The 26,075-nt window shown below is 40.4% G+C and overlaps 2 protein-coding genes across 3 annotated transcripts in view; one reads left to right on the top strand and one right to left on the bottom strand.

Annotated features, from left to right (window-relative positions):
• LOC129366992 (endonuclease V-like) overlaps positions 1-7,904 on the top strand; it is a 47,160-nt gene extending 39,256 nt beyond the window's left edge. Inside the window, exons 9-10 of one of the 2 annotated variants that reach the window (XR_008606674.1) lie at positions 2,031-2,094; positions 7,706-7,904. The gene's annotated coding sequence lies outside the window, so the exon portion shown is untranslated. The remainder of the gene's footprint in view (positions 1-2,030; positions 2,095-7,705) is intronic. The other variant, XM_055041165.1, reaches the window with a different exon arrangement.
• Positions 7,905-21,153: 13,249 nt separating this feature from the next.
• LOC129367251 (neuronal pentraxin-1-like) lies at positions 21,154-26,075 on the bottom strand. The gene is made up of 5 exons (XM_055041563.1): positions 25,556-26,075; positions 25,116-25,320; positions 24,066-24,307; positions 23,513-23,692; positions 21,154-22,479 (listed from the first exon to the last, which is right to left on the bottom strand). The coding sequence occupies exons 1-5, from the start codon at positions 25,973-25,975 to the stop codon at positions 22,258-22,260; spliced, it is 1,269 nt and encodes a 422-aa protein (XP_054897538.1). The 5' UTR covers positions 25,976-26,075; the 3' UTR covers positions 21,154-22,257.

Here is a 26,075-nt window from a genome sequence, read left to right on the forward strand (position 1 = left end):
CAGTTTTTAGGAGGACATAACAAAACAACTTTTTTATGTTACGTTTTACCTCAAATGCAATAAGCTTCGATCTTTAACTTTGTTTCCTTTTGTCCTCGATATCTCCTGCATTATTCCAGCAGATCATAGGCAGACGGCATTTTCTATATTTCTTCAGCCCAGTTAAATTGTGTTTATAAGTAAAATTGTAAAATTGCGGGCATAAAATGATCTTTAAAAAAGTTTTGAAGTTTGAATTGCATTTTATGGTTTGCCTATTCGCAACTAAGGCAAAGTAGATTTTCTTTTGAATCCTAGTGTTACATCTTAATTCCTGCTTCACATCCTTTTAAGAAGGAGTTTGGAAGAAAACATTTTAATAACATATATTTGCATGAACTCTCGCAAACAGTGCCAGCATTTATAGAAAATTGGAGTCAAATGAAAGAATCAAGGAAACACACCAAGGATGTTTTTGATGAGTGAATAATATTTTAATATAATTCAAAGGTCAAGATCTTACATACTGCCCCTTTAAAAGCCTGCAACTATAATAAATCTTCCCAACAGATTGTTGATAAAAGCTTTTATTTCACACTCATTCACACATTAAGCAAAAACATCAAAGATACTGACTGTGTGACAGCAACAAATAAGGAAAGAAACTCACCCATACAAATGATGCTGCTTTCAGTGGCTCTTAGCTGGTAAGCTGTTAGCCGAAGTCATAAACTGCATGATATTACTATTCCCCCAAAGAAACATTGGATGATGATGATGAAATTTTTTTGTTACCTTGGACTTATTGTTCTGCCGCTGCCCTCGCTTTCCAGTGAGTATCGGTAAACAAAGTATTTTTGTTGCTCCTGTTTTCATTTCTGTACATGTGTCAGGTTGTGGTTTATAGGGACCCCGGTGCAGAGAACGACTGTGGTGAAACAGAGTTCATCAATAATGAAATAGGGAATCTTTCAGGGGAATATCACAGGGGCAGCAGGTCATCGAACACAGAAAGAATCAGGGCAGAATCCAGGATGAATCAAGGTAAAACCTGTAGCTAAAACACTGAGTCAACAGTGGAAAATGATCAACTAAGTGAACTAATTAGAGAAAATGTGGTACAACTGTGGCAGAAGGAAAGCAGAAAAAGTGGAGGGAAACTAATTACCTCAAAGGGAGCTAATCGAAGACTCAAAATGAACTACAAACCAAACAGAAAGAGACTAACACAGGTCTAAAAGAAATAAATCCAAATGTTCCAAGAACAGAAAGAAATGAATAGATGAAGAAACTATAAACAACAGAGTGAAGTAATACAGCAAAGCCCTGCTGATGAGAACGAACACAGAGAAATAATCTGAATATGGCAAGATTTAGAACTAAAGTCACAAAAACACAACCAACCGAGGCCCATGAGAACATGTGGCTTCATTTTGGCAATCACTGACAAATAGGCAGAAATAAAGCTTGTATATAAAGACACAGGTAGCTTTTTATTCTGCCTATAAAGGTTTGCAGTGAAGAAAACCTTTTCCTTTCTGTGAGGACTCGTTAAAAGAGATAAATCATTTCTTTCCAGTTCATTTTGTGTTCTTCAATCCGTGTTTGATTCACTTTTACCTGCAGAAATAACTTTCCAGACAACATTGCCAGTAAAACTAATAAAAAGTCTCTATAATCAACAAATATATGACCTTAAGTGTTTGTATCTGTGATTGATATCTCTTGTTATGGTAACATAAACACCCTATGGCTGCTCTCGACACATTTTCACTCTGCTTTTCTCTCTGTCTACGACAGACCCTGGGTCAGTTACTTGTTATGTCGGCTTTCTTCCCATTACAGCTCTATTAGGTTGTTCCTTTATTGACCATTCTGCTTATTGCCCAGAACTGTCTCACTGTAAGATGATAACAAATGGCCAAAAGGCGTTGAGGATTGACAGTTCAGCTCTTTTTGTCCTTAAACAAGGCTGTCCCATTAGGATAGATTTTAAATTTCATGTATTCCATGAAATGATTTGTACTTTGTCTCCTCTCTTCTTATGCTAGGTTGCGGATGCTGCGCTGCAGAGTCTGAAGATAAAGAGGCCTGGTCTCTGAAGACCCCTTAAAGGTCCATCTGCTGTATGTGTGTTTGTGTGAGCGGGAACTTTTAAAAGCGCGTCTGTTTTAGTCTGGGCCAAGAAGAAATAGAGATTAACTGTATCTTCTTTATGCCCTCACCCCACATTTAAGCTAGATATGGGTCAGAGTGACTCTTTTTATATTCTGTTCTCATTATAATTTTGGGTCACTCAGCCTTTTTGCACTGGGAGCTCCAGAAATAAATCAGAGAAGTCCCCGATCTGCCACAGAGAGCTGGTCATTTGTTAATATCTGTAAGGAAGGAGGACGGTTTTATGCTTCATGTGCAACGGTACAGAAAGGTGTAACAGATGCACATGGGACCACTCTGCTGCACAAACATTAAAGGCTGCACCGTGTGCGTGCTCTCTGTACCTCCCTTTAACTGCGTCAGACTTGGCCGGGCGCGCTGCTGGGCCAGGCTGGTCCCAGAGAGGGAAGTGGAAAAGAGAGATAGGAGGGAAGGGGCCAGAATCTGCAGGAGTGGTGTCCAGGAATAGAAGCGGTCAGATGGGGCAGCATTGATCAGCAGGAAGGGTCATCGGATCAGCTGATGGAGACTGCAGGTGGCTCTGCACACATCTCCAAACGCTGGATGAAACGCTGTGCTGCTGCTACGGAGGGAGACGATCGTGTTACACCTGATGAAGATACGCAGCTTTGTGCCTCACTTGATAAAACAGTGTTAGTTGAATTTGATCACAGATTAGCACGAAGTGAAACATGAGTTATGCAAAGTTAATAACAAGCATCAATCTACAGCTTGGATGCATACATTTTAAAACGAACAGTTTCAACTAAGCAGACCACAGAAAACCTCAACACAGTTTGTTTTTTCTTATGTTATAAATTTCATCTTTCTGTACGATCTCTTAGTTCCCTTTTTATTATTATTTTTATTACTATTACTGTTGTTATTATTATTATTATTATTATTGCTATCTTTACGTTTCTGTCTGCTTCTATTTGTCACTTTGCAGCTCATACACCTGAGTTTCCCTGGAACATTAAAGGATATTTTTATTCAATCTTTTGTAATAGACATTTTAGTCATTTTAGTTCCTGTATTAATTTGCTTTTCAGGAAATTTTATCATCAGTTTTAATAGATTTTTTTCTGGGATTATATGTTCGTGCCGTGAAGGTTTCTGTTTTTTTGCCACAGTATTTTGTCGTAACACACAAATCGCTAGAAAACAAAGGCAATCCTAGTTGTCTTACCTTTATTTTGCTCTGTGGACTTATTTATCTTAATTTAAGTCCCAAGCTACTGACTGTGACTCTGTTAAAGACATGAGCATTTATCAGTCCCTCCTTGTTCCCAGCCTGAATGAGCTTGAGCTGTATTTCAAAGAAGAGCAAAAAGTGAGACCTACCCTAAAAGCCTTGTTGCTGCACTTAGAGCTTTAATTAGAAATATCTGCATACAGTATTTACTCAGGGACTACAAATGCATATTTTTCAAAAAAAAAAATTGTAGAAACCGTTAAAAAAATATCTGCCCTTTTCTTTGACTTTCACAATTATGCACTCCTTTGTCTTTGTGAAATGTTATAAAACTTGTTGCTATGACAAAATGTGGAGGGATTAAGAGTGAGGAACATTTCTGAAAGATGACGTATTCTGAGAATCCTTTACCTGTCTTTGAAAGATGGAAACATAAACGGCATTTGGACGTAAACTGCTTTTTTCAGGAAGTAACAACCTATTTAAGGGGCCCTTCATCAATCCCCTTCAAATCCAACAGAGACACCAGATGCTGAATAAATCTAGCAAGAGGAACATTTATCTCTTAAGACATGTGAGACGGAAAGACACCTCTTAAGATTCTGGGGACGTTGTTGAAGAGGTTTAAACTGCTCAAAAGTTGTTGATTTGCTTGGGTGTGTCCACAGTTTAATTTCAGCCTTTCTCTTCCAGTCATCCTGAGTTTAATCTCCCCCATAGTTTTGTAAAAGGGTTGTGTAACTTAATCAACAGGGGAGAGAGCTGGCGGCTCGAGAGCAGCAATCTTGGCAACAAGGCAGAGTATCAAAGTAATAAATTGTTTATTTCTGATTAATTTGCAGAGGTTGTGTCCTTAGGCTCATGTTGCTACTTTTTGTTTGTGTAAATCAACAGAGCAATCAGAAGAGGTATTTTTAGTCTGAGAATGATTTAAATTAGCCTAATCTATCCTGCTCTTTTGACTATAAAGACAATTCCAAAGAGTCGGGGCTGAAATAATCTTTTTATGATAATGAGGAGTCGTCTTTCGATCAGAAAGCTGTGGTTGTGTGTGTGTGTGTGTGTGTGTGCGTGTGTGTGTGTGCGTGTGCGTGTGTGCGTGTGTGTGTGTGCGTGTGCATGTGTGTGTGTGTGTGTGTGTGCGTGTGTGCGTGTGCGTGTGTGTGTGTGACCCTGAGGTGGAGATGCCTACTGTATGCATATCAGAATCAGCTTTACTCACCCACTTTGCGTTAACAAAGCAAAATATTTAAAAAATGAAAGCTTTTTCTTTTTGTAAATATAAATATGTGTGTATATCGTGCTTTACAAAAGTGTATTTGCGGCGGCTCATTTTCACCAAGAGTGCTCCGTTCAGAGGGAAGTCAAACAGTTTGTGTTCAGGATGTGTGGTGTCTGCAGAGACGTTAGCTAAGATGAGATAAAAATCTTCACTGTCCAGAGAGATTCAACTTTAGTTTACGTAACGTGTCAGATGCCACGCAACATAAACACTCATCACAGTAATTTTATGTCTTGTTTTGTGGATGATCCAATCCAAACAGTGATGGATGAATGCGGGACAGGTTGAATAATGGCTTCTACAGACCCTTCTGTAGCAGGTGCAGATATGAAATTTCATAGTTTCCAGCTGGCATTGCTGCTACGATCTCAACATTGTTCACAACTCATGAAAGATAAGAATTAGCTAGGCTTGATGCTGTTGGTTTACCTCTTCAGGAGTCGATTGGGTTCGGTCTCGCTGCTCTGTCAGGAGCTGACACTCTGAGAGACAGTCTGACAGCTTTTTACTCTGAAGCGGTTCTCTGTTTGCGCTGCAGTTTTCCCATCTGCAATCACTCTGTCTTCTCCACCATCTTGCCTCGTACCCGCTGTGGTTTGGAGCCTCAGAGCTGTTGAAACGTAGCTGGTTAGCTTTTCACTTCTACTATGTAGAACTCGAGGTCCCTGACGGAGGCCAGTGATCCCGGTGCTCCCTGACAGCTCCAACACTTTTTTTTTTGTCTGTCTTCTTGTTTAGTAGTTGAAAGTTTTCCCTCAGCTTTGAAATCCACTTTCTTTCACAAAATTAACTGTCTTGTTGCAAAAAGAACATCGAGCGTCGGATCCATTCCAGATTTCTGTAAAATGTCAAATGGACCAAAGATTTCTGCAAATATTTGCATGCGGAGCACAAAACATGAACAGACAAGTCTTGTGGCATTGCTGCAAGTTGACCAGGAACAACAAGCGCTGAGGTGGCAGTTGGATGAGAAATAACAACTCAGGGTGCTGCTGCACCTTGACCCTCAGATCCAGTAACAAGGAGCCATGAGGGCAGGAAACAAACTTGCCACAGTGCAGAGGAAAACACACAGGGACAGCGTGAAAATCTAGACAAGAAGAAAGGAAACGTGTAGGTGTGTGTTTACAGAGGAAAGGAAAAGACAAACGCATCAGAAGTTTGTTGGCTATTGAGCGTTACAGCTTGACTCAAAATCTAAGAGGAGTAAAATGAACCAAACACATTTGTGGGAGAAAACAGAATAGAAATAGAAGCTGTTAATCTGATCTTAGATTGGTGAAAAGCAAAAAACAACAAAAACTGCATATCAATAAACTTTTGAATGAATATAGATTATTAAATTCAAAAGAAAATAGTTTATCTTTCTATATTTTGTGCTTATTCTCAGAAACGGTCAGTGGTTCTGTTTTTATAAGCGGATTGGCTCAGCAGCGGCTTTGAATGGCATTATTACGGTGGATCAGGTGGGCTTTCACAGAAACCCTTTATTTTGTCTGGACTGGGGATGTTTCCCACTAGAGCTTTTACTTTTTTTAAAGGGATCCCTGTGATTTGTTTGGTAGTCGGCTGGTTGCACTGATTTGAAACCTCGAAATTGTAGTCTAGACCCAACAGTTGAACTCTGGTTGAAAAATGAGGATTTAAGAAAACTTTTACATCAGTTACTTGGTAGTAAACAGGATTACAACCTGTTGTCCCCTGGGGATAACATAACAGCATACATTTCTACGAGGGTAAACTGTTGAGAAGGGGGTAAAGAAGAGCTCCAGACAATACCCTGGCTCCAGGAAAAGATTGCTACAGTGGAAATATGCTGAACTTCTTAATATTTACAACCAAATGATGAAAAGAAAGAAGCTATCATTCCCATGGAAAAACTAATTTTAAAAAAGCTCATCAGAAAAAGAATTCGCAATAAGAGAAAAGATAAAAATCTCTGAGTTGACAGCTCATAACTGCAGCATATAAAAACAAAAGATGGGACGTGACACCCCAGGTGAAGGCTACTGCGTCCTGTTCAGCTAGAAAGAACTTTTGAATTCTGTATTGACTGGACCTGAAAGGATCCAGTCAGTGAATGTCTGCAGACTCATCCTCAGCAAAGTGAGCTCAACTCACAGAGAAGGCCAAAAAGACAAGAATCTACCGCATGGTGGACTGCAGTGTGTTGTTTACTCTTGTTTATGCCAAAAAAGAAATATGTACATAGATTTTTTTACATGTTAAGCAGAAGAAGTAATGGCCAGTAATCCCCAGTGAAAGTACATTCGCCAATTGGACAGAACTTCTTTACCTTCCCTAACTGTGTGGCAAGAAATTAACCATTTTCAAGCCTTGTGTTCAGTGGCTTCTATATCATCTTATGTTTAAATTTTAAACCCCAATGAAACACTCAGAAATCACTAATAACTCATATGAAGTTCTTAAACATTATATATGAGTGTTCTAAGGGCGCAGTAATTCAGCTGTTGACAACAGTACCAATTTTGTGCCTGAACTGCTGTCATTCTTTACCATCAGGAAATCCACAAAAACACTGCAGCTGATCCAAAACGCTGCAGCAAAAGTTCTGACGAAAACTAAAACGACAGATCACATTTCTTCTGTTTGAGCTTCCCTCAAACAGAAGAGGGAGAACGATCATTATGCAGAACGATCTTTCTCACAACCTCTTCATAAGAAAGCTCTATCAGACACCAGAGATCTGATTGTTCCATATGTTCCTAACAGAGCATCAGACTGCTCTGTTTCTGCTCTGTTCCCCTCAGACTGCAGGTTTACTGCTGGTTCCCAGGTTTTTAAAAAGCAGACTGGGATTTGGATCCTTCAGTTCCTGTGAAATCAAGCGAGAGGCAGACGTACCCTCTACTTTTAAGACTATGTTTAAAACTTTCCTTTTTGATAAAGCTCATAGCTCTTAGCTCACTGGCTTAGGTTATCGTGTAGTTACGCTGTCGCAGGCTTAGGCTACCGGAGGACAAACTCTCCACTCAGTCTGCCGCATTCGCCTACTGCTCTTCAATTTTGCATTATTTGCTCTCATTTCACCTTTTAACTTTATGGTCCTTCTGTTTTTTTCCTCCTCACAGAAGCTACATCTGGTCTGCCGCTCTGATTAGCCGTGACACTTTCCTGGACTGGGGACATCGGCTTGATGCAATCTGCTGGGTTTCCTTAGATTGAAAACTTTTTGAGCATTTTGAATGAAGAAAAGAAACTGCTGCGCTGTTTAATAACTAGGATTAATTGGACTGTATATATGATTAAAAAGGCTTTGAGAAATATTGAGATTATTGTACTCATTAATGTCATATCAGATCTGATGAATTAATTAAAAAAAAATCATTCTTGTTTGATTTATTGACTGCAAACAGCTGGCTGTTTTTTACATTTTGCCCACTCTGTAAAGGGGTTTTGAATACTTATAGGTGCAGCTCCATCTCTACATTTTCTCTGACAATTTATTTTTTAAACAGAAGGAAAATAGGACCTTAATGTCAGCTAAAAACATGCATGCAGACATGAATACAATGACAACAAAGTTAGCCTCAAGTCTCCTCTGCTGAATGTACAAGCAGACAACATGAGTGCTTTATTTGTTCTTTGGGTTTGATGTACTTTGTAGATAAAAAACAACATTTTGTGGACTAAGCAAGACGACACGCTGTCACAGTTATTCGGTCGTACAGAATCACAGGGAATTAGTACATATTCATGCTTTTCTCTTTTTGGTGATCCAAGGCAATCTCCAGTTCTCTCAAGTGAATGACGTACAAAAGAGAGAGAAGATAAAGTGCCTTCAGTTCCCATCATCCCAGGGGTTCCATCCGGCTTCTTTCTCACCACTTGGTTTAGCCATCAAACAGCGTTTCATGTGGTCCCCAGCTCCTCGTGATCTCAGCGTCTGCAGCCATCAAATATAAGCCGACTGTGTTTCTAACGGGAGCGGCTACACTACACCTAGGCCTCGAGGTGGATCTCATCTGGATGGAGATCAAAAAGAGGCCGGGAAAGGAGACCACCCCTCCTGCTTTCGGTGTCTTGCTAATTGACAGCGTGCACTTTGATGCATTTGGGACATTGTGTTCCTGCGCAAAACTGCCTTTGTGTGTGTTTGTGTGTGTAGGCTGCAGTTGTTGACCAGCTGAGGCATGCGTGCAGGAATCATACTCCAGTGACTGTTTCATCTACATCTGGCCAGCTGTGTCCTCTCAGCAGTTGTCCCCTGACGGTGTCCTCCTTCCAGAACTGCTGCACTGTTCGCTCTGTGTGCACATGCAGGACAAATATTAGAACCGAAAGGCCCCTGAATGTCGTCATATCACGAAAAGGATGGGATATTTTTCAAATTGGATGTTCTTTCTACTCCTCTAAGAACGTAATTAGTGAGCTATGTCTGTCATGAATAAACAAGATGTGATGCAGTTTTTTTGTTTTCCACATTTGGTTCATTTGAAATCAATTCTGGTCATTTTAAAGAAAGTCCATGAAATTATCAAAGGAAAAAAACATTGGCTCCAATATGCCAGGGCTCTAGTTGAGTTTCTCCTGCTTTCTCTAACTTCATTGAGTTGTGCCTTCAAAAGCCACAATATTAAAGGGTCAACCATAACTCTATTATGAAAAGATACATCACAATTTATTTAGACAAGATTACATTTCTTGGACACTGAGGCTCACTGGTTCCCATAACCATCCTAACTTTCACATACTCCAAAGGAGGCGACAAAAAAGTTATTTACACCCAACAAAATCCAGGCACCAGATAGATCAGGATTTTTAAAATTTTCCCATAAGGAGCAGAATTCATGGTACTATTTCATTATAACCAGCTTACAAAAAGTCTCCATTTTTTTCTGCAGTACGCAGAATGTTTTCTGAAAAATCTTGAGAATCCTTTCTTGGAAATGTCACACATATAAATATGTATTTTTGTTGCTTTTTTAAAACAAATTGAAACTCTTCACTCTTTGCCCAGTTTCATCCTAATTATTGATTGATGGACACTGACCTTAGCCAAGACAGCAAGACCTTTAGATCTTGTTTTGGGCTCTGTTGTGAATGAGTCGCTCCTGGAGTCATTTTGGTTGACTGGCCAGTTCTGGGAAGGTTCCTTTGATCAAGCCAGGTAGTTTGGAGTCATTTTTCTCTCAATAAATATAATAATTATTTTACAACCACAGTCTTTATTTACTCTTGTTTTCTTTGTTATTAAAATTTGATGTCCTGAATTATTTAACTGTGAAATGATTGTGTATTAATATTCTCATGTTTTCATGAGGGACTTTTCCCTATGACTCTGAAACAAGTTTCTCTTTGTGACTCTGTGGGACACTCACGTTAACTCTCTATGCAGCCTAACCATAAACTTATCTTGTTGGCTTCTCTCAGTTTGCAACAAAATGTCGTCACAGCAGCCTTCGAGTGTTTCACTGTGATCATATCTCGGTGCCTCAGCTGTTTTCAGAATATTTATTCTCTCTTTATCAGTTTGCTTTTTTTTTTCATCTTTTGTCTCCAGATCGAAATAGACCCCGGTCTTCTCCTTCTGTTTTCATTTTGAAGTCTCCTCTCTGTTGGCTGTGTCGCTCCGAGCTCTGCGGCCGCACGCCTTCTGCTCAGCTTTAACTCGCCGCTGAATAACTGCTTCAATTCTTTTCTCTCTTGCACTTTCTCTCCATCATCTCCCAGAAATCAGTCCCAAGCTACTCATCCAAGACAAAAACTTACCGCATCTCTCTCTCTCACTCACTCTCACTTCTTTATGTAATTCCAACTATTTTTTTTTTGAAAAATTATATAAGATTTTTCTGGCAAAACAATATCTTTGCAAGTGAGCCTTATAGCAGAGCTGAGTCATGTTGAGTCAAACAGTCATCCTGGCTGGCGAGCTGTAATGTGCTGGGTATTATCATTAGGGCATACGTCAAACACTTTGTCTGCACTGGCAGGGTGGTGAGCTCTCTTGGCTCTCACTGCAGCACCTTGATTTAAGCTTGCAGTCAGCATTTAACAAAGCTCATTCAGCAGCGGAGATTTTGCACTCCTTTCCCTTATTTGTGCCGTAAATACAACAGATGTCTCATATCCCAGTTACATTTGCAGCCATATAGTTTATTATGACACCTTATGTCAGGTTTGGAGGCTCAACCAGGCTTGATTTATTTTTATTTTTTTCATTTTAATTCTAATTTTGTTTTTTGGGCTGTCAGATGCAAAGACGGCTGCAGTTCGCAGAACAAAGCGTGTTGGTTTTAAAATATGTGCAGAAATTTGAAAACCCTTTGTGTTTCGGTATGTTCGCCACTAAACCAGAAAAGACAACCAAACGTGCAAAAACTAAAGAGCGGCTTCAGTCATAAATCACTGCTGCATGCAGTACTTCTCTTGAGGTTAAGCCTGAATTTTTATTTTTTATTTTTTATATTGAGCAGCTGAAGTCGACTGCTTACGGAGTTTAATATGCATAGGGGATCCTTATCCCGCTGCAGAAGATGTCCCAGACTTTTTACAGATGGTGTGCTGTTTGCCTCCATAATTTGTTGCTTTTAAATTGAATCTCTCCTTACCTCTGCCAGAGGAATGTTCTCTGTGCCACAGGCTCCAAAACAAATTCAAAGCAAGATGGATCCACCTCCATGGCAGTTGGTGTTTTTCATTCTACTCCTGAATGCAAATTCTGCTGAAAAAGTTTATTTCAACTTCAGCTCAGTTTGGTTCTTCTGTCATTACGTTGCTTTGCCATTTCATCCCTTCCTACAATGATTTTGCACATGTAAACAAACTTTTTCCTCCCAATGCACTTAATGATTTTAATGATCTGGATAAACCATCAAATGGACAAGTCACACATTTAATTCAACTGCTTTTCTCTAAACTTTAGATAGACAACCCCATTCTTTGAGCAATACTGATCTAGCTAGATATGTAAAAGTTCAGGGGGTATGAATACTTTTGGATGGTACTGTATGTTTTTTGAACCCTTTTTCCAATCTATATGCAAACTCTTCAAAGGAGGAAGCTGAGGGAGGAGCAAACTTCATTTACTGGTACAAAAGGCAAAATAAATGTGTTCTTGAAGCAGGGAGGCTGGCAATGAAATAAGAATACACAAAACAAAACAAAAATGCCAGATGGGAACAAAAACAAAGCAAAACAGGGACCAAGCCACATCTGATGAAAGAACAGGCATCCATCGAGAAAAAAACTTCAGGGACTACATAAACTCTGAGGGAGTAAATAACTGGAAACAAAGCAGGTGCAGTGGGAGCACAGAAAATAAAACTCACAGCAACAGACCATAGGAAAAAGAAAACACAATAATGCATAAATCTAGACCACAAAGCAACTATACCAGACCCAAATTAATACTTAGTTTGAAATTGTGCAGCATAATTCTGAAACAGAATATGAAAACACAAAACAAAAGGTTTGTAGGATCTAAACTGTGTGAGCAAACAGTACAAATCTGCAAACCAATAGGTTTCACATTCAGACATTGCTTGACCAATCTAAAGCAAATGGCCATCTAAAACTACGTATTTGCACCAATTGAACTTTTCCAAAAATCATTTTACTTGCTTTGGGGTATTTTAGTGGGACTTTTGGGGAGGAGGACCATCACAAAGTGCTGCATACTGCAAAGCTGAAGGGAAATGCTGAATGGTTTTATTGATTGATTTTAAAAATGTCATGGCTTGAATTTTTCAACTTTCTTTTGTCAGTACATCCCGCAGCTTTGCTTTTCTGCAACCACAGTTGGTTTATATGTTTATCCAACTGTGCACATCTGCCAACTAAAGGTTTGATATAGGTCTGGGCTTTGACTGGGCCATTCTGATACACTCATTGTCCTGATGGATGTAAACCTTTAAGCTCAAGTCTTTTGAAGCCTTTAAAACGTTTTCTTCCAGGATTGTAATATATTTGGGCGCATTTGTTTTCATATCAGATCTGCACAGCTTCCTTGTGTCTGAAGAATGAACATCATTACACCATAATACTTCCACTACCATGTTTAACTGCAGGATTTGTGAGTTAAAAGTAATGAGGAGTTAGTTTTCCTTCACAAATAGTAATTTTGCTTTTCAGCCAAATGTGTAACTTTTAGTCTAATCTGAACAGATCATCTCTTCTGCATGTTTGCTGTTGTGCTTTAAGGTCTGTGGAAAACTGCAAACAGAACCTCTTGTGGATTTCTTTCAACACTGACTTTTTCCTATATATGACTGCATGCCATACTTTAGTTTATTCAAGTTTCATTCACTTCACAATTATGACACTTTACATTTTCTTGTAAAGCAAATAAAAAATGTGACAAACTTTTCTAATTGTGTTTATTTTTAATGCGCTTTTGCATTCCTCTGACATGGATTTTAGACAGGTTGTAGGTATGTGTGAGTGTGGGTGTGTGTGTGTGTGTGTGTGTGTGTGTGTGTGTGTGTGTGTGTGTGTGTGTGTGTGTGTGTGTGTGTGTGTGCTGGAGAAAGAGAGCTAGTTCTGTGTGTAACTTCATGTTCCCTCTCTCCCACTGGGCCACATGAAGGGTCCTTGGCTCTGGCCTCACTGAATGGCAGATTTGGGCCAATTAAGCTGGAAAATAGGAGCAGGTAGGTATGCGTGGATTCAAACACACATACCTTGACTCTCCTGCATCGTGCCCGGGTCAAGCCTGACAACACCCAGTGGATCCACCCTCCTTCCTGGTGTCTGCACGCACATCCACTGAGTTATTTTCATTCTTTCTGTTTCACATTTTGCTACTGCAGAGCTGCATGTTCTCTATCAGCACACAAATACACACCTCATCTTTATATAACTTAGTGTTAGGCACACAAACATATCCACTGCAGAGGCACCTCCAACTTTCTTCTCTTTTTTTTTCCTTCATGCAATTTCTTTCTTCTCCCTCTGGGACAGCTGGTTGATCCAGCCCTGCACAGATTTCCAGCGCCTGTCTGCCTGGGAATATTCATATCAAACATTGCTTGGATGCTCTCCTGTCCTGCAGATTCTGAATCTGAATAAGATTTTAATGTCACGTCATTAGTGCATCCATGGCCAAACGCCCCTTTTTACTCCAAACCCCCTGGAGATGCAGCAACGTGGAAGCCCTTGGTGTGTTTTCACAAGCGTTCAAGGTTATTCTCCAACGCAAAAAAGGCCAGTCAGGAGCTGTTTTTTTATTTATTTATTTATTTTTATTTTGGCTTTTTGTTTTTGTAATGAACGTCTTCCCGGCCCGCCTGCTGCTGCACCAGCACACACAACCGCAACAGAAATTCTCAATCCTTCGTCGAGGAGCCCGTTCAATTATTCATACTGCTATTGCGGTGCTCTGGCACAGAGAGCAGGAGAGGGGAAGGGAGCGGGGTGGAGGAGGAACGAGGCGAGAATAGGAGAGGGAGGAAGAGGTGGAGGGGAGCGGGTTTTATCTAAGAAAGGGGGCATCAGAGATGGAATATGTATGTATTCAGAGGAAGAATCTGCATTGGCCTCTTGCTTCTGCATCACCTTGCCTAACGCTCTAACTCCAGTTGCTCCTTTTGCTCCAGCCTCACAAGTGATCATACTGACCTTGACTAAGAAATCTGTCTTTGCTTAACCCCTGCAGAGGATACATCACCCCACTCACAGTTCACTCCACACTTTACAGAATCTCCCCCGCCCCCAGGAGAAGGACTGTGAAAGACAAGTCTTGTATCTCATCTTCTCAAAGCTCTTGTCCTGCTCATCTTCACGCGACGTGTTCCTCCTGTCTTTTTTGCCTCTTTTTACTTCCTCTTCTTTTTATTTTCACGCCGCTTTTTTTTTCTTTTCTTCTTGCCAGCTTTCTCAGTGAGTAAGAGTGCTGTGTGAGAGCTGCCCACTCCCCTTCCTCTGGAAGAAAAGAGCGGGAACATAAGAGAGTAAAAAGGATTTATGGCAAATGAAGGGAGGGCGCGGGGAAAGCAAAGGAAAGAGCATGCGCCAGTCGAGTCATGGTTACAGTGAGAGAAATAAAGATGATGAAGGTGGTGGAGGGAGAAGGCTGTGTGAAGGAAACAACAGCCTTCACAGTACAGAGCAACCCAAACCGTTTGGGTCTTTGGCTCAAACCGTATATTTACAGCTGTGTTCAAAACAATGTCAGGCCTTCATCACTAATAGGAAGAATCGTGGTTTTTGGTAGAAATCACACTTAAACTCGGCAAACAATTCATTGGCAGAAAAAACATATGTGCGGCTGATTCTGTGTAAGCGAATCATTTATTCAGAGGTTAAATGTTAAAATTAATAAAAGCGTGAAGCTCAGTTGTTGAAGTCGTTCCAACTGTGAGCAAACAGGTGGTCCTAATCTGAAGATGAAAACAGCAGATGCTGTCCATGCTGGCTATCATTTGTTCCTCTCAAACACATTTCAGTTCAAATAAGCAGGTTACTGTGGCTAAAAACTTAATTATACAAAGCGTATAAAAATCCACTGTTCAAATGAATACGATGTTTACATTTGTGGTGTTTGGAAAGAAAATACTTTTACTTGGCATGTGTCTAAAACAAGGAGTTTATCTGATTGGTTACGGTGGACTGCTAGCTCTTTGGGGGGAAAAGGAGGCCCACAACATCACTGAGCCTCCACCATACTCAACTGTGGATATAAAGTGATTTCTGAGAAAAAGCAGCTCAGAGATCTACATTAATATTTAAAAAGTGCAGAAACACTGACAGTATTAGAGTATTTTTCTGCATCAGGTTGTTTAACTTTCACAATGGCAAAACGAAAATACTGTGAAATGATTACTCTTAACGTCCACATTATGTTAACGCATGGTGAAATGTGAAGTGAGCACTGGCTCAGAAAAAGCTGAAAGGCCTCAGTTCAACAGAAAACTCAAAACCACTCAAAAAAATAATAATATCTACAAAGTGTAAGGGAAGACCACAGAAATGACAATATATAGATGGGTTATAACTCAGCAGGGCTACCGATCAAACACACACGCACACACGCATACTTCAAGCGTTATGAGAAAAAGCCTGAAAAATGAGACTGTCTCATACATTTTTTAAAGAATAATCTAAACGTCGGGGTTTTCCTGTGTTTTCATTGTTCCAGGAGTAGCTCTGGTCTGCAGCAGCTGCCTTAGACGTCACTGTTGAGCTGAAACCTTGTAGCAGCTGCAGGTCATTGCATCAACCTAATGGGACGTGTATAAGCCAAGCAGATAGACATCATGTAGTGCTTCTGCAAACTGGTAAGATGGACAGTGTTTGAAATTGGGAAAAACTTCTGTTGGTAAAAAAAAAAAAAAATTAAATGAAGAGCAAATACTTGCATGACAGAATAAACAATTTAAACACTGAATATTACATTCATTCATACCTTTGCCATCAGTCTAAACAATTTTCATTGGTATATTAAAGGTTAAAAGCCCTAAAGACTGAAATGTTGTAAATGGTTTAGTACTGCAGAACCACATGCCCTAATTGCACGTAAAGTAGCTAAACCAACATTACTGTAAATGTAAAAAAAGAAGATAAATAAAAGAGCTCAGATTTCAGACGTTCTCTGGAATACGACCATTTGCATGTGAATGAAGAGGATGGATAAGTGTCTCTATCTGAAAATCTATTTCCATCACACCATAATGGATGCGCCATGTTGCTTGCTGCAGCGACACAAAGGCAGGAACCAATAATGGTTTTACGGCTGTTGGTGCCGACTTGGACTTTCTTTCCTGGAACAATTTATGATGAGCTTTTACGAAAGGCCGCACTTTGGGGACAACATGAGGGAGAGCGTGGAGTTCAGTAGGACAAAAGAAATAAAGAACTGTTCCCACTTCCTATTCACTGAACCACCATGTTGTGATTTCGTTCCTCCAGGTTAAAATTAAACTTTTGAAGTCAAGTGTTAATAATCTTTTTCCACTACAATGTACAAATTTGTTAAATAAATCTTGGCTATGAGAATCCTTATATGAATGAACTAATTTGTTAAAATAACCTGTTTAAATCCAGCAGAAGACATGCACATTTTTTGCAAGAAAGAATTTGCTCTCTTACAGATTTCTTCTGTCCTACAATATTTTCATGTTGAATAGAAAAACTTGAGCAGACACAAAATGCTTTTTTAAAATTATTTCAGTGAGGGAGGAAATGCATCCAGACCAATTTCACTGTGCTTAAGAAAGTATTTGAAAAAATGTTTCAATCGCTTGGTGCGAATCATTTTCGACATTTGTAAGTCCATTTCTCGAAACAATTCGTACAAATATCAAAATAGCATGGATTACCTGCAACAGCAGAATCCCTAGTACGTCTCTCAAAGTTAAAAAATGCATTTCTTTCACATTGTGATATTCTGCAATATTATCCTACACAGCTCTAGTTTCTGCCTTTCAGAGTGCCGTTTCATGCCTGTCTTTGAAGATTTTTTTTTTTTATCCTCGTCATATTTGTCTGGTTCATGGGACACTGCTGTAGTGGACCTGTGAAGCCCACTGAGACAACCGTGTGATGCTTTGGCTATAAATAGAGAGGAATTACACTTCAGTTGTTAAAAAAGAGGAAATAAAGGAGGCCTTCATCCACCTTGAGCCCAGGCTGCCCAGGAAGCCTCATTATCCCCCCTGCGTCCTTCCAGGAAGCTTCTGCTGATCGGTAAATGCCACAAGTTTCACTCCCAGCTGTGAGAGCTTTCACCGCAGGGGAGAGGGGAGGGATTAGCTTCTTTTTTTCTTTTCTTCTTTTGAGTTGGGAGTTTGATGTTGGGAGTCCACTTTTAAGGGCCCGTTTCAATCCCTTTGACTGGTTCAGCTCCGCACCGTGCAGCCTATCAATACCGCATCACTTCATCACAGGCCAATATTGGACACAGTGTCAGCAAATATTCTTTTCTTTGTTATTTATTGAGCAAACACCACCAAAACCCTCAGTTCAGGAAGCTGTTTTGTTACCCTAATCTTAACAAGAGCAATTGCGGTGGCTCCAAAGTGAAGCATGGTCTGTGTCCCGCCTCTGCCACGGGGGACAGCTTATGAATTAATGAGATGTCAGCCAAAGTGTCACATCTTTATCCACTCAATCTCCCCGAAAGAAAATAACAACCCTCACAGAGGAACTGATGCATCGTAGCACCATGAATCTTGTCCGTCTCAGTGGGTTGACTCTGGAGGCCTCGTCTTAAAATCTACGTGCTACTTTTTTGGCATATGGAGTTTATCTTTAATTAGTTATTGAGAGGATTTTGGTGATCATTAAGTCAATTGTGATGTGAAGAAACGCAGAGTACAGAAAGAATGACTGCAATAGATTGGTGGGATGAGTCCTGTTGAGTGTTTCAAGTTTAGTTTATCATCTAACATCAAAACTAGCTGGATGTTTCAGAGATACATTTTATATATATATATATATATATATATATATATATATATATATATATATATGTATATATATATATATATATATATATATATATATATATATATATATGTATATATATATATATATATATATATATATATATATATATATATATATATATATATATATATATATATATATATTCTCTGAATATATATATATATATCTCTGAATATATATATTCAGAGATGTTAAACACCAGTCCAGAAAATGTAATGAAATAGAAGAGTCATTCAGGAGTGAAATTTGGTTAGATATCGGAGCTGAGGGGTGCAGTGAATGACTCTTGATTGCAGGATGACTTAAAACAATGAACAATGGCTTGCACACTTTATCACGCCTCATTTTGTTGGGATTTTATGTGATTGACCAATACAGTAGCTTACAAATGTGAGGCGAAAGAAAAAGCACACTTTGTTTTCAACTTATTTTGGTGGCGAGAGAAGCAACAGCAGCAAGGCTTCAGGAGACCAGCAGAAATTGAAGTGGAAAACAGAAACCACCTTGACAAATAGAGAGCTTTGAGGAATTAGCCCTCAGTTTCACCTCCTAATTTTGAACCTTTGTTTGCTTTTTTCACTTTAGATTTTTTATTTTTTTTTGCAAAACTTTGCGACAATATGTCCAAGGTCGTCAACAAGAACCACTGTGTTTGTTTGCAGTGCCAGATGATGGGTCATGTGATCTGCAGGCAAACCCTCATGAAACATGTTTCACCTGAGCAGCAGAACAACCTCTCACCGTTCTCTGCCTTCAGACAGGTGTTACGCTGAGTGCCTACTGTTAATTTAATCAGTTGACTTTCTGCGTCTGCCAACTCACCTCGTCTGTTTTCATCATGCAAAGTTGTCAGTCCAGACTGCTCACGTAAGAAGTGGCTTAATCTCAGAGGCAAGGGTTCAAAATCCTCCCTGTTGGTTGGTTGGATCTATTTTTGGTCTGTCTGCTCAAAATTCTGCACAAGGCAGAGTCTGGCGCACGAATGCAATCACATTTCAAAAATATCTTCCATCACTGCTCTGCAGCTTTATGACAGACAGGCATCGGCTGTATGCAGTGATTATGTAGCTGGGTGTTGTGTGGAGTGGTGTCAAAAGGTCAGACAGGCTTGTGTAGTCCGCCGAACGCAGCTAAAGCTTCTGTCATTATTCACTGAGCAGTGCAACGACAGAGATGAGTCTTCTGGTCTCAGAGTCTTACATCATCAAGAAAAGATTGTTTTCTGGGAGCACAAAACAATGCTCTTTGGAAAAGTTTCCTTTTCAAAAGTTTCATTCAAAGGTATTTTATGCGTTCTCTCCGAGAGATGAATGATTGAAATGGCTCATTAGTCCTTCTTGAGTCTGCACTGGCGTTTGCAAGCAAAACAAAGCATTCTTAGGCTTTAAATTACACATAAGAGGAGCTCTGGATACATCTCTCGTGAATAAAATTACCTCGCCTGTTTTTATACGTCTTCCTCTGGAATGAGCGCTTTGCACGAATGACTCACTGACAGCTGCTGAGAATCACAAGGAGATGAAGGGTTGGTACGCTCCCTCAAAGAAAATCCACTTCAAAGTTATACTGAGATTTAAGATTTATTACTAATAAATGCCTGCAATTAAATCAACCTGGGATTAAGCTTAAAGTGATCAAATTTAAACAGCTTTAAGAAGGTTTTGGCCAACTGTTCATTCAGAGAAGCATAACAGGTCGTCATGGGAGTTTGGTTGTTTGTAGGCTGTAGTCAGAGGAAGCTCCTCCAAGTCTGAGGTCAATGTTCACAGCCTGAAAAATATGGACTGCTCCTTCTTGTTTTGGGCGTTTTGGTTTTACATCCTGATCATCCAGATCTCTGTCGAGACCCTAAACTACTGTGACAGGTATGAATCATGCCTGAAAGAACACAATCCTGGTATCAACCAGATGAAATGAATTTTCCCTTTTGAACTCAGAACTTAGGGACGACCTGAGAAGATCTCATGATTCGTGTCGCTGGAGGTAATAAATGAGATGCTGTTTCTGAAAACCACAGGTGTTTAGTTGAAGCTCAGTGACAGCTCATCTATAGCTCATCTATAGCTCATATTGAACAACAGCACATACAAATTACCAATAAATCAGAGACTTCTTCAGCTCTGATCCTGGAAGAAATCTCCAGGATCATTTGAAAGGTAAAACCTCTGTTGTGTGGATACCTAATATGGCCCTATAATAGACTCTGCACTGTCAAGAAAATGCATGGTTCCTTCGCTCTTTTTTAACTATGAAAGTATTAAATTGGAATTTGGTGGTGTTGGGAACAAGTCCTAACCAGGACATCTTATTGTGTTACTCACAGTACATCAAACATCAAATGGGGAGATTTGTGATCAGAAGCCCTAAATATTATTGACAGTAAGATTGACTTGTTAGACTTTCTAGAATCAAAGCGCAGTCCAGACTTGGGTTTTTGGTATTTTATCATGCAGGGTATGTATTCTGAAAACAGAGAGTTGGGAGGGGATGAGAGCGATGCTTCCCTCCCTGGAGCTTTAACCTTCCTGACATTTACACATGACTGACATGAGCCTGAAATGTGTCCTCCTGCGCAGAGATAATTTCTCAAACTGTCAAGCTGGACGGAGAGCAGACTGCATAAACAGATTCAGATTCAAGCACTGAAGAGTTTTCACTTCAAAATTCTGCTCTAAATTGTGTGTTTTGTTTCTTTTTGTCATACATAATCCACATAAAACACACTTGGATTTCAAAATCGAAGGGGCATTGATAATTTTTCCAAGGCACAATATAAAACGAAAGTTTTAATCATAAAAATTTGTCAAACAAAAGTGCCAAAAATGTCGCCTGGCTTTAAATACACAACATGTTGTGCGAGGAAAATCTTGCTAATAAAAGTGAATTTGCATTTTTTTTGTTTTATCGGATCATGAAAGGCTGATAGGACCAGGCATGTTTCCCCTCTGGCTGCCTCCGTGACTCCAGTGCAGGTGTGGGGCCTCGCAGCAGCACCAATAGAGCTCATGCTTCTACCTTTACAAGAGACACTACGCTAACAGGCATCTGTAAACCCCTCTCTGCTTCTCTGTCTGATGTAGAGGAATGCCCAATGTCTGTTTCATGCACATAAAGCCAGAGATACTTTATGACATTTAGTATCACAATTTTATTACAAAAATTAAATTTTTCATCTGTCAGTTTTGCCATGCTTGGAGCATATAACAATACAGTAAAAAACCCAGACCCAGAGAGGATAGTAAAGCAGATTTCAACAATGCTTTCACAGCACTCTTTCAGTCATGCTGTTACTATACAGACACTGTAACATTCCTAATACAGAGTAGTACAAACACCTGCCAAAACACATCATGTCAGATAACAAACTGTAAGTAAATCACATTTACCAACGAGAGAGAACAAGAAACTTAACCCAGCTCAAGAAACAAACAAAAAAAATAAAGGAAAAACACAAACTAGTAAACACTGAATTTGCAACTGAAAACATACCAAATGTGCTGAATATTTGTACCAGCCCAAGGCACCCAGGCTTTGTAGCAATGTTGGCAAGTTCACGACATTCTTACAGGGAAAAACTTGAAGCGAACAATGATTACAAATCGACTTTTACCCGCAGCCTGACTTTTTGCAGTGTCCTTCCTCCATTGCAGTGTCCTCTTTGTCAGTCACAGTGCAAGTGGTTGTGAGGGTTGGGAGGCAGCAGGGTGGGAGGGTTTGGGTGGTGGGCTAAAGTGACGGAGGGGCGAGGAAGAAAAGGCTGGGGGTCATTTGGAGCTGTACCGCATCGGACATCATTTCACAGCGCCAAACACTGACAAAAATTGGATGGACAGCATAATCTCCCACTGCCGGAGGAAACAGGGAGGGAAGGGGGGGCTGATGGGACTGTTCATGTAATTCCTCACTTGGATTGTGAATCGTCGAAACATAAGGCGCAGATTGCCAGCTGCCAGTCCAAGACGAAAATAAGCCAGAACGGTGTGCTTTCAACTGAACATCCGAGAAAAAAACCCCCAAAAAACATCAGATACCAATTTTGAGGAATGAGATTTTCTTTTTTTCCTCCCTCTTCTCAAGTTTGGAGGTGCTGTTTTTGCACAGGAATACCTAAGTGTGACATAAATCCCAGATTTAAGCTTACCAATTACTCTCTAAACATAGGTCAAATGAGGACAGGAACGACAAAAGCTCAGAAATACACGGAGGCCATTTTTTTTCTGAAACAAGAAGCTGCGACTCAGTTGATTGAGCTGCATGGCTCGAAGGTCCATTTGGTGGCACCGCCGAACATTTCAATGTTGCTCTCTGTCCAGGAGAAGACATTACCGACAAGCACTTTGCTATTGCAGTTTGCCAAGTTGGCGATTTCAGTGGCTGAGAGTTTCCTGTTCCAGATGTTTAAGTGTGCGAGTTCACCAACATATGCTTGTGTTGCATCAAAGCCTCCACCCAGCGAGTCCTGTGGAACGAGAACAGAGCACTGTCAATGCATGAACCTAACTTTCAAGAACTGTCACATTTTGTCTCATTACAACCATAAATTTCAAAGTATTTCACATAAACTATAAAAGTTTGTGTGAAACTGCAGACGTCTAATATTTAAATGTGAAAATTGTGGCAAGCTTTTATGATGCTAGCCTGCCTGGGTCATTAAGCGTTAATCATAGAAGCAGCAAAAAGGCTTCAAGTTACTTGTCTGAATCTGCAGAGATTCACAGCTGAGGTGGGACAAGTCATGCACGTCCACAAATGTGGACTTGATGGAACAGCATCAAGTTGGTAAAAGGTGATGGGGAGATGGGTTCAACCACATACAAAGTAATCCTGGAACAAAATCTGCAAAATGTTGCTGAAAAATTAAACTTATGCAGAAATTAAACATATAACCAGACCTACGCTACAAATCAATAATGTTTGTTTGTAAACAATTTTTTATTTTCCGGCTAGTTCACCATTATGCATTGGAACATGTCCAATCCATCACATAAATCATGAGCACTTTTTCTTAAAATACTGAATTTAAACATTAAAATATGATGAGATATAGTTTTGTGGTTGAAAAATCTTTAACAGTTGTTATGAAACAATGGTATTATATCAAGCACAGCTGGTCCATACACAGAAGTTCATTTTACACCATAAAGAGAGTGACAATATAAATGAGAAGAAACGAGCTATTACCAAAGTTCAATACCACTTTTGTGTTTGCTAATTGAACTCTAGATCTTTAATGAATCATGCTTCATCCTAATTCTCAGACTGAGATTATGCCTCAAATCTCAAATGAACACAGTAATTAGCTAAAGCTTAAACGGACTCCTCTGTAAGTGTCCCCACAGTCTTATTTTGTGACTTTCTCCACCTCTAATCTTTCTTGCAAAATTAAACAGATAATTGGTCAAAGGGTTGTTTCCGTAAGACGTCTACGAGGGATTTGGGAGAAGAGGTTGCAGTTAGAGATGTTTTTCTTAAATAAAAAAAGGAGGATTCACCTGCTCTTGTCCCAGAACCAGCACTCCATCTGCTTTGATAGGGTGATATGGCGCCAGATTCTCTCCATGGCCCTGCTTCACTCCATCCTGGAAGGCCTCCCATATCCCGTCGCGAATGGTCCACGTGATGCAGAGGTGATGCCATTTTCCATCCCTGATGCTGAACGGCAGTGTTGCAACCTGAAGAGAGGAGATAATCTCCTGAGTGCACTGTCTTTTCATGTCGGTAACAATATCCTGTTCAGGGTACACAATGGTAAGAATGATCAACTCCCTCTCATCCTTCTGCTGAATCACTTCCTCTCTCACGTGTCTTGTCTTTTGTCTCTATTTGTTTATATATATATATATATATATATATATATATATATATATATATATATATATATATATATATATATATATATATTGCAATTCATCACCTGACATTATCCTGGTTTTGGTTTAGCCATTCTGACTCATCCAAGCACAAAAAAGCAATAAAGCATTTCCCCACAGTTTGGACCTCTTCTTCAATAGAGTCTAAATCCAGACGTTACAGACTCAGACTGACCTTGTCATTGATAAGGAACTCCATGGGGTTGTTCCCCCACTCGATCAGCACCAGCTCGTTGGCCTGGCCTGGAACTGCGTAGGAAAAGGGCGTCCCCAGGCCAGGTGTGGTGCTGGACTTGAGCCACAGACAGACGCTGAAGGAGTACATCTCAGGAAGAGTCGTCTTGGCTTTGGCATACATGTAGTTGGTTCTAAGAGGGAAGGTGAGCTGAAACCTGTCTGCTGGCCTGGTCTCTTTGCCTGCAGATGAAAGACATAAGGAATTATGTTGTTGATTATATAATCCCCAGCATAATATAATTACATTCAAATTGCTGGAGTTGACTTACAGAACCTCTAAAAGGAGCAGGCATCTGTTAATTTTGCTTTACAACAAAAATGTTGATGTATACATGTACAGTAATGACACAATATGACATTATCGGCTATAATTATGTTTGAACTAGTACATAATAACATTTCTGTATGTAATATTAAGTGGGTAACATAAAAAAAAGCATTACAAACATGCTGAAATTCTGTTCTCAATTTTAAGTTTTGTTTGCTACCCTATAAGTTTTAGTAATCAGTTTGAATTGGCTTTAAATGTAAGACCTCCATTCAGTGCAGGTTTTCTAATTACATCACATTTCTGGAAAAAAAGAAATAAGCCAGGGCGTTGCAAATTCGTTCATTTGCAGTATCACCGTGTGTGTTTTGTTTTGTACTTTTCAGATTTTTTTGCTGATGCAGAGGAAGTCTCCGTCTCCTCCCCCTTCATGCCTCTCATTTGCACCGTGAGCACGCGCATTTGCACGTGTCGAAACACTGAAAAGACCTTCTGCTCCAGAATGCGCTAGTGCCAGGCGCGCCCTTCAAACTTTCTCTCTACCTATGACTTCTGCAGCAAAGGTCCGCTTTGAAAAACATAACCTCTAATGCAAGTTTGGTGATTCTCTGGCAATGAGAAACGTCAACCCGGAGAAGCAAAACAGAAAACGTGTCTGGGGACGTGAAATGAACGCTGGTTCAGCCGGAGATCCTGTGCGTAACGCAAATCCAGACGCACCTTTCTCCAGGTCGGAGATCCGGTCGTGCAGAGAGGAGAGCGTGGTCTCCACTCTGTTCCTCTGGTCGCTCTCGTTCCTGTGTCCTGGCTTGCTTTCCTCTATGTTGACCCGGGACAGAACCTGCTTCTCCATGTGATCTATCTTGCTCTGCAGCAGATCCTTCAGGCTGTTCGCCTGCGCGCTGTTGTTTCCTCGGCTGTATTGCTGCATTAGACAGGGGGAGACAGATATGGAGTTAAAGACAAATGGAGAACAACATCTTGATTTCTTTACTGCGATCATTTTCCTTTAAATTAACATAAGGCGGTAAATAAAATCTGTTCCTGACTCCCCAGGAAATTCAGAATACTTCCCTTTGGCTAAACAAAACAGAGTTTAACTCGAGGGGATCGTCAGAATGAACTTTTTTGAGCTGTGAGCGCTTCTCTCGTCAGCCTACCTCCAGATTCTCCAGTCTCTGTTTGAGCGTCTGTAAAGTCTGTCCCAGCTGCGCCAGAGTGTCTGCGGTACCCCGGGATACATCCCCCATGGTGTTCTTGCCCCCCGGTCTCCTCCCCCCGGGTCCCGCCGCCGCCGGGAGGCTCTGACTCTCGCAGCGGCTCAGCTTGGACGTGAGCTCCTTGATTGTCTCCTTTTGGTTCACAATGGTCTCCTTCTGCTGCAGCACCGTTTCCCGCAGCTGAATGATTGTGGTCTTCAGGTCTTCCGCCGGTCCGCTGTTCTGCATCGCCGCGGTGCACAGGTCCACGTCTTTGGGCACCGAAGTGCAAATGAACTGCGTCTGTCCAAAGTCCTGCGCGGAGCCCTCTGCGGCAAACAGGCAGGAGAGGAGAAAAAGTTTCCACGAGAATCCCTCCATGGCCGCAGCTCCTCGGTGAAAGGCTTCGGGGTGTCAAGACAGAGAGAGAGAGAAAGAGGTTTCAGCACCGCGAAGCTGTCCACTAAAAACTGTGCGGCGC

This window comes from Poeciliopsis prolifica, unplaced genomic scaffold (assembly GCF_027474105.1).
Source record: "Poeciliopsis prolifica strain line A6 unplaced genomic scaffold, Auburn_PproV2 SCAFFOLD016, whole genome shotgun sequence".
Lineage (NCBI taxonomy): Eukaryota > Metazoa > Chordata > Actinopteri > Cyprinodontiformes > Poeciliidae > Poeciliopsis > Poeciliopsis prolifica.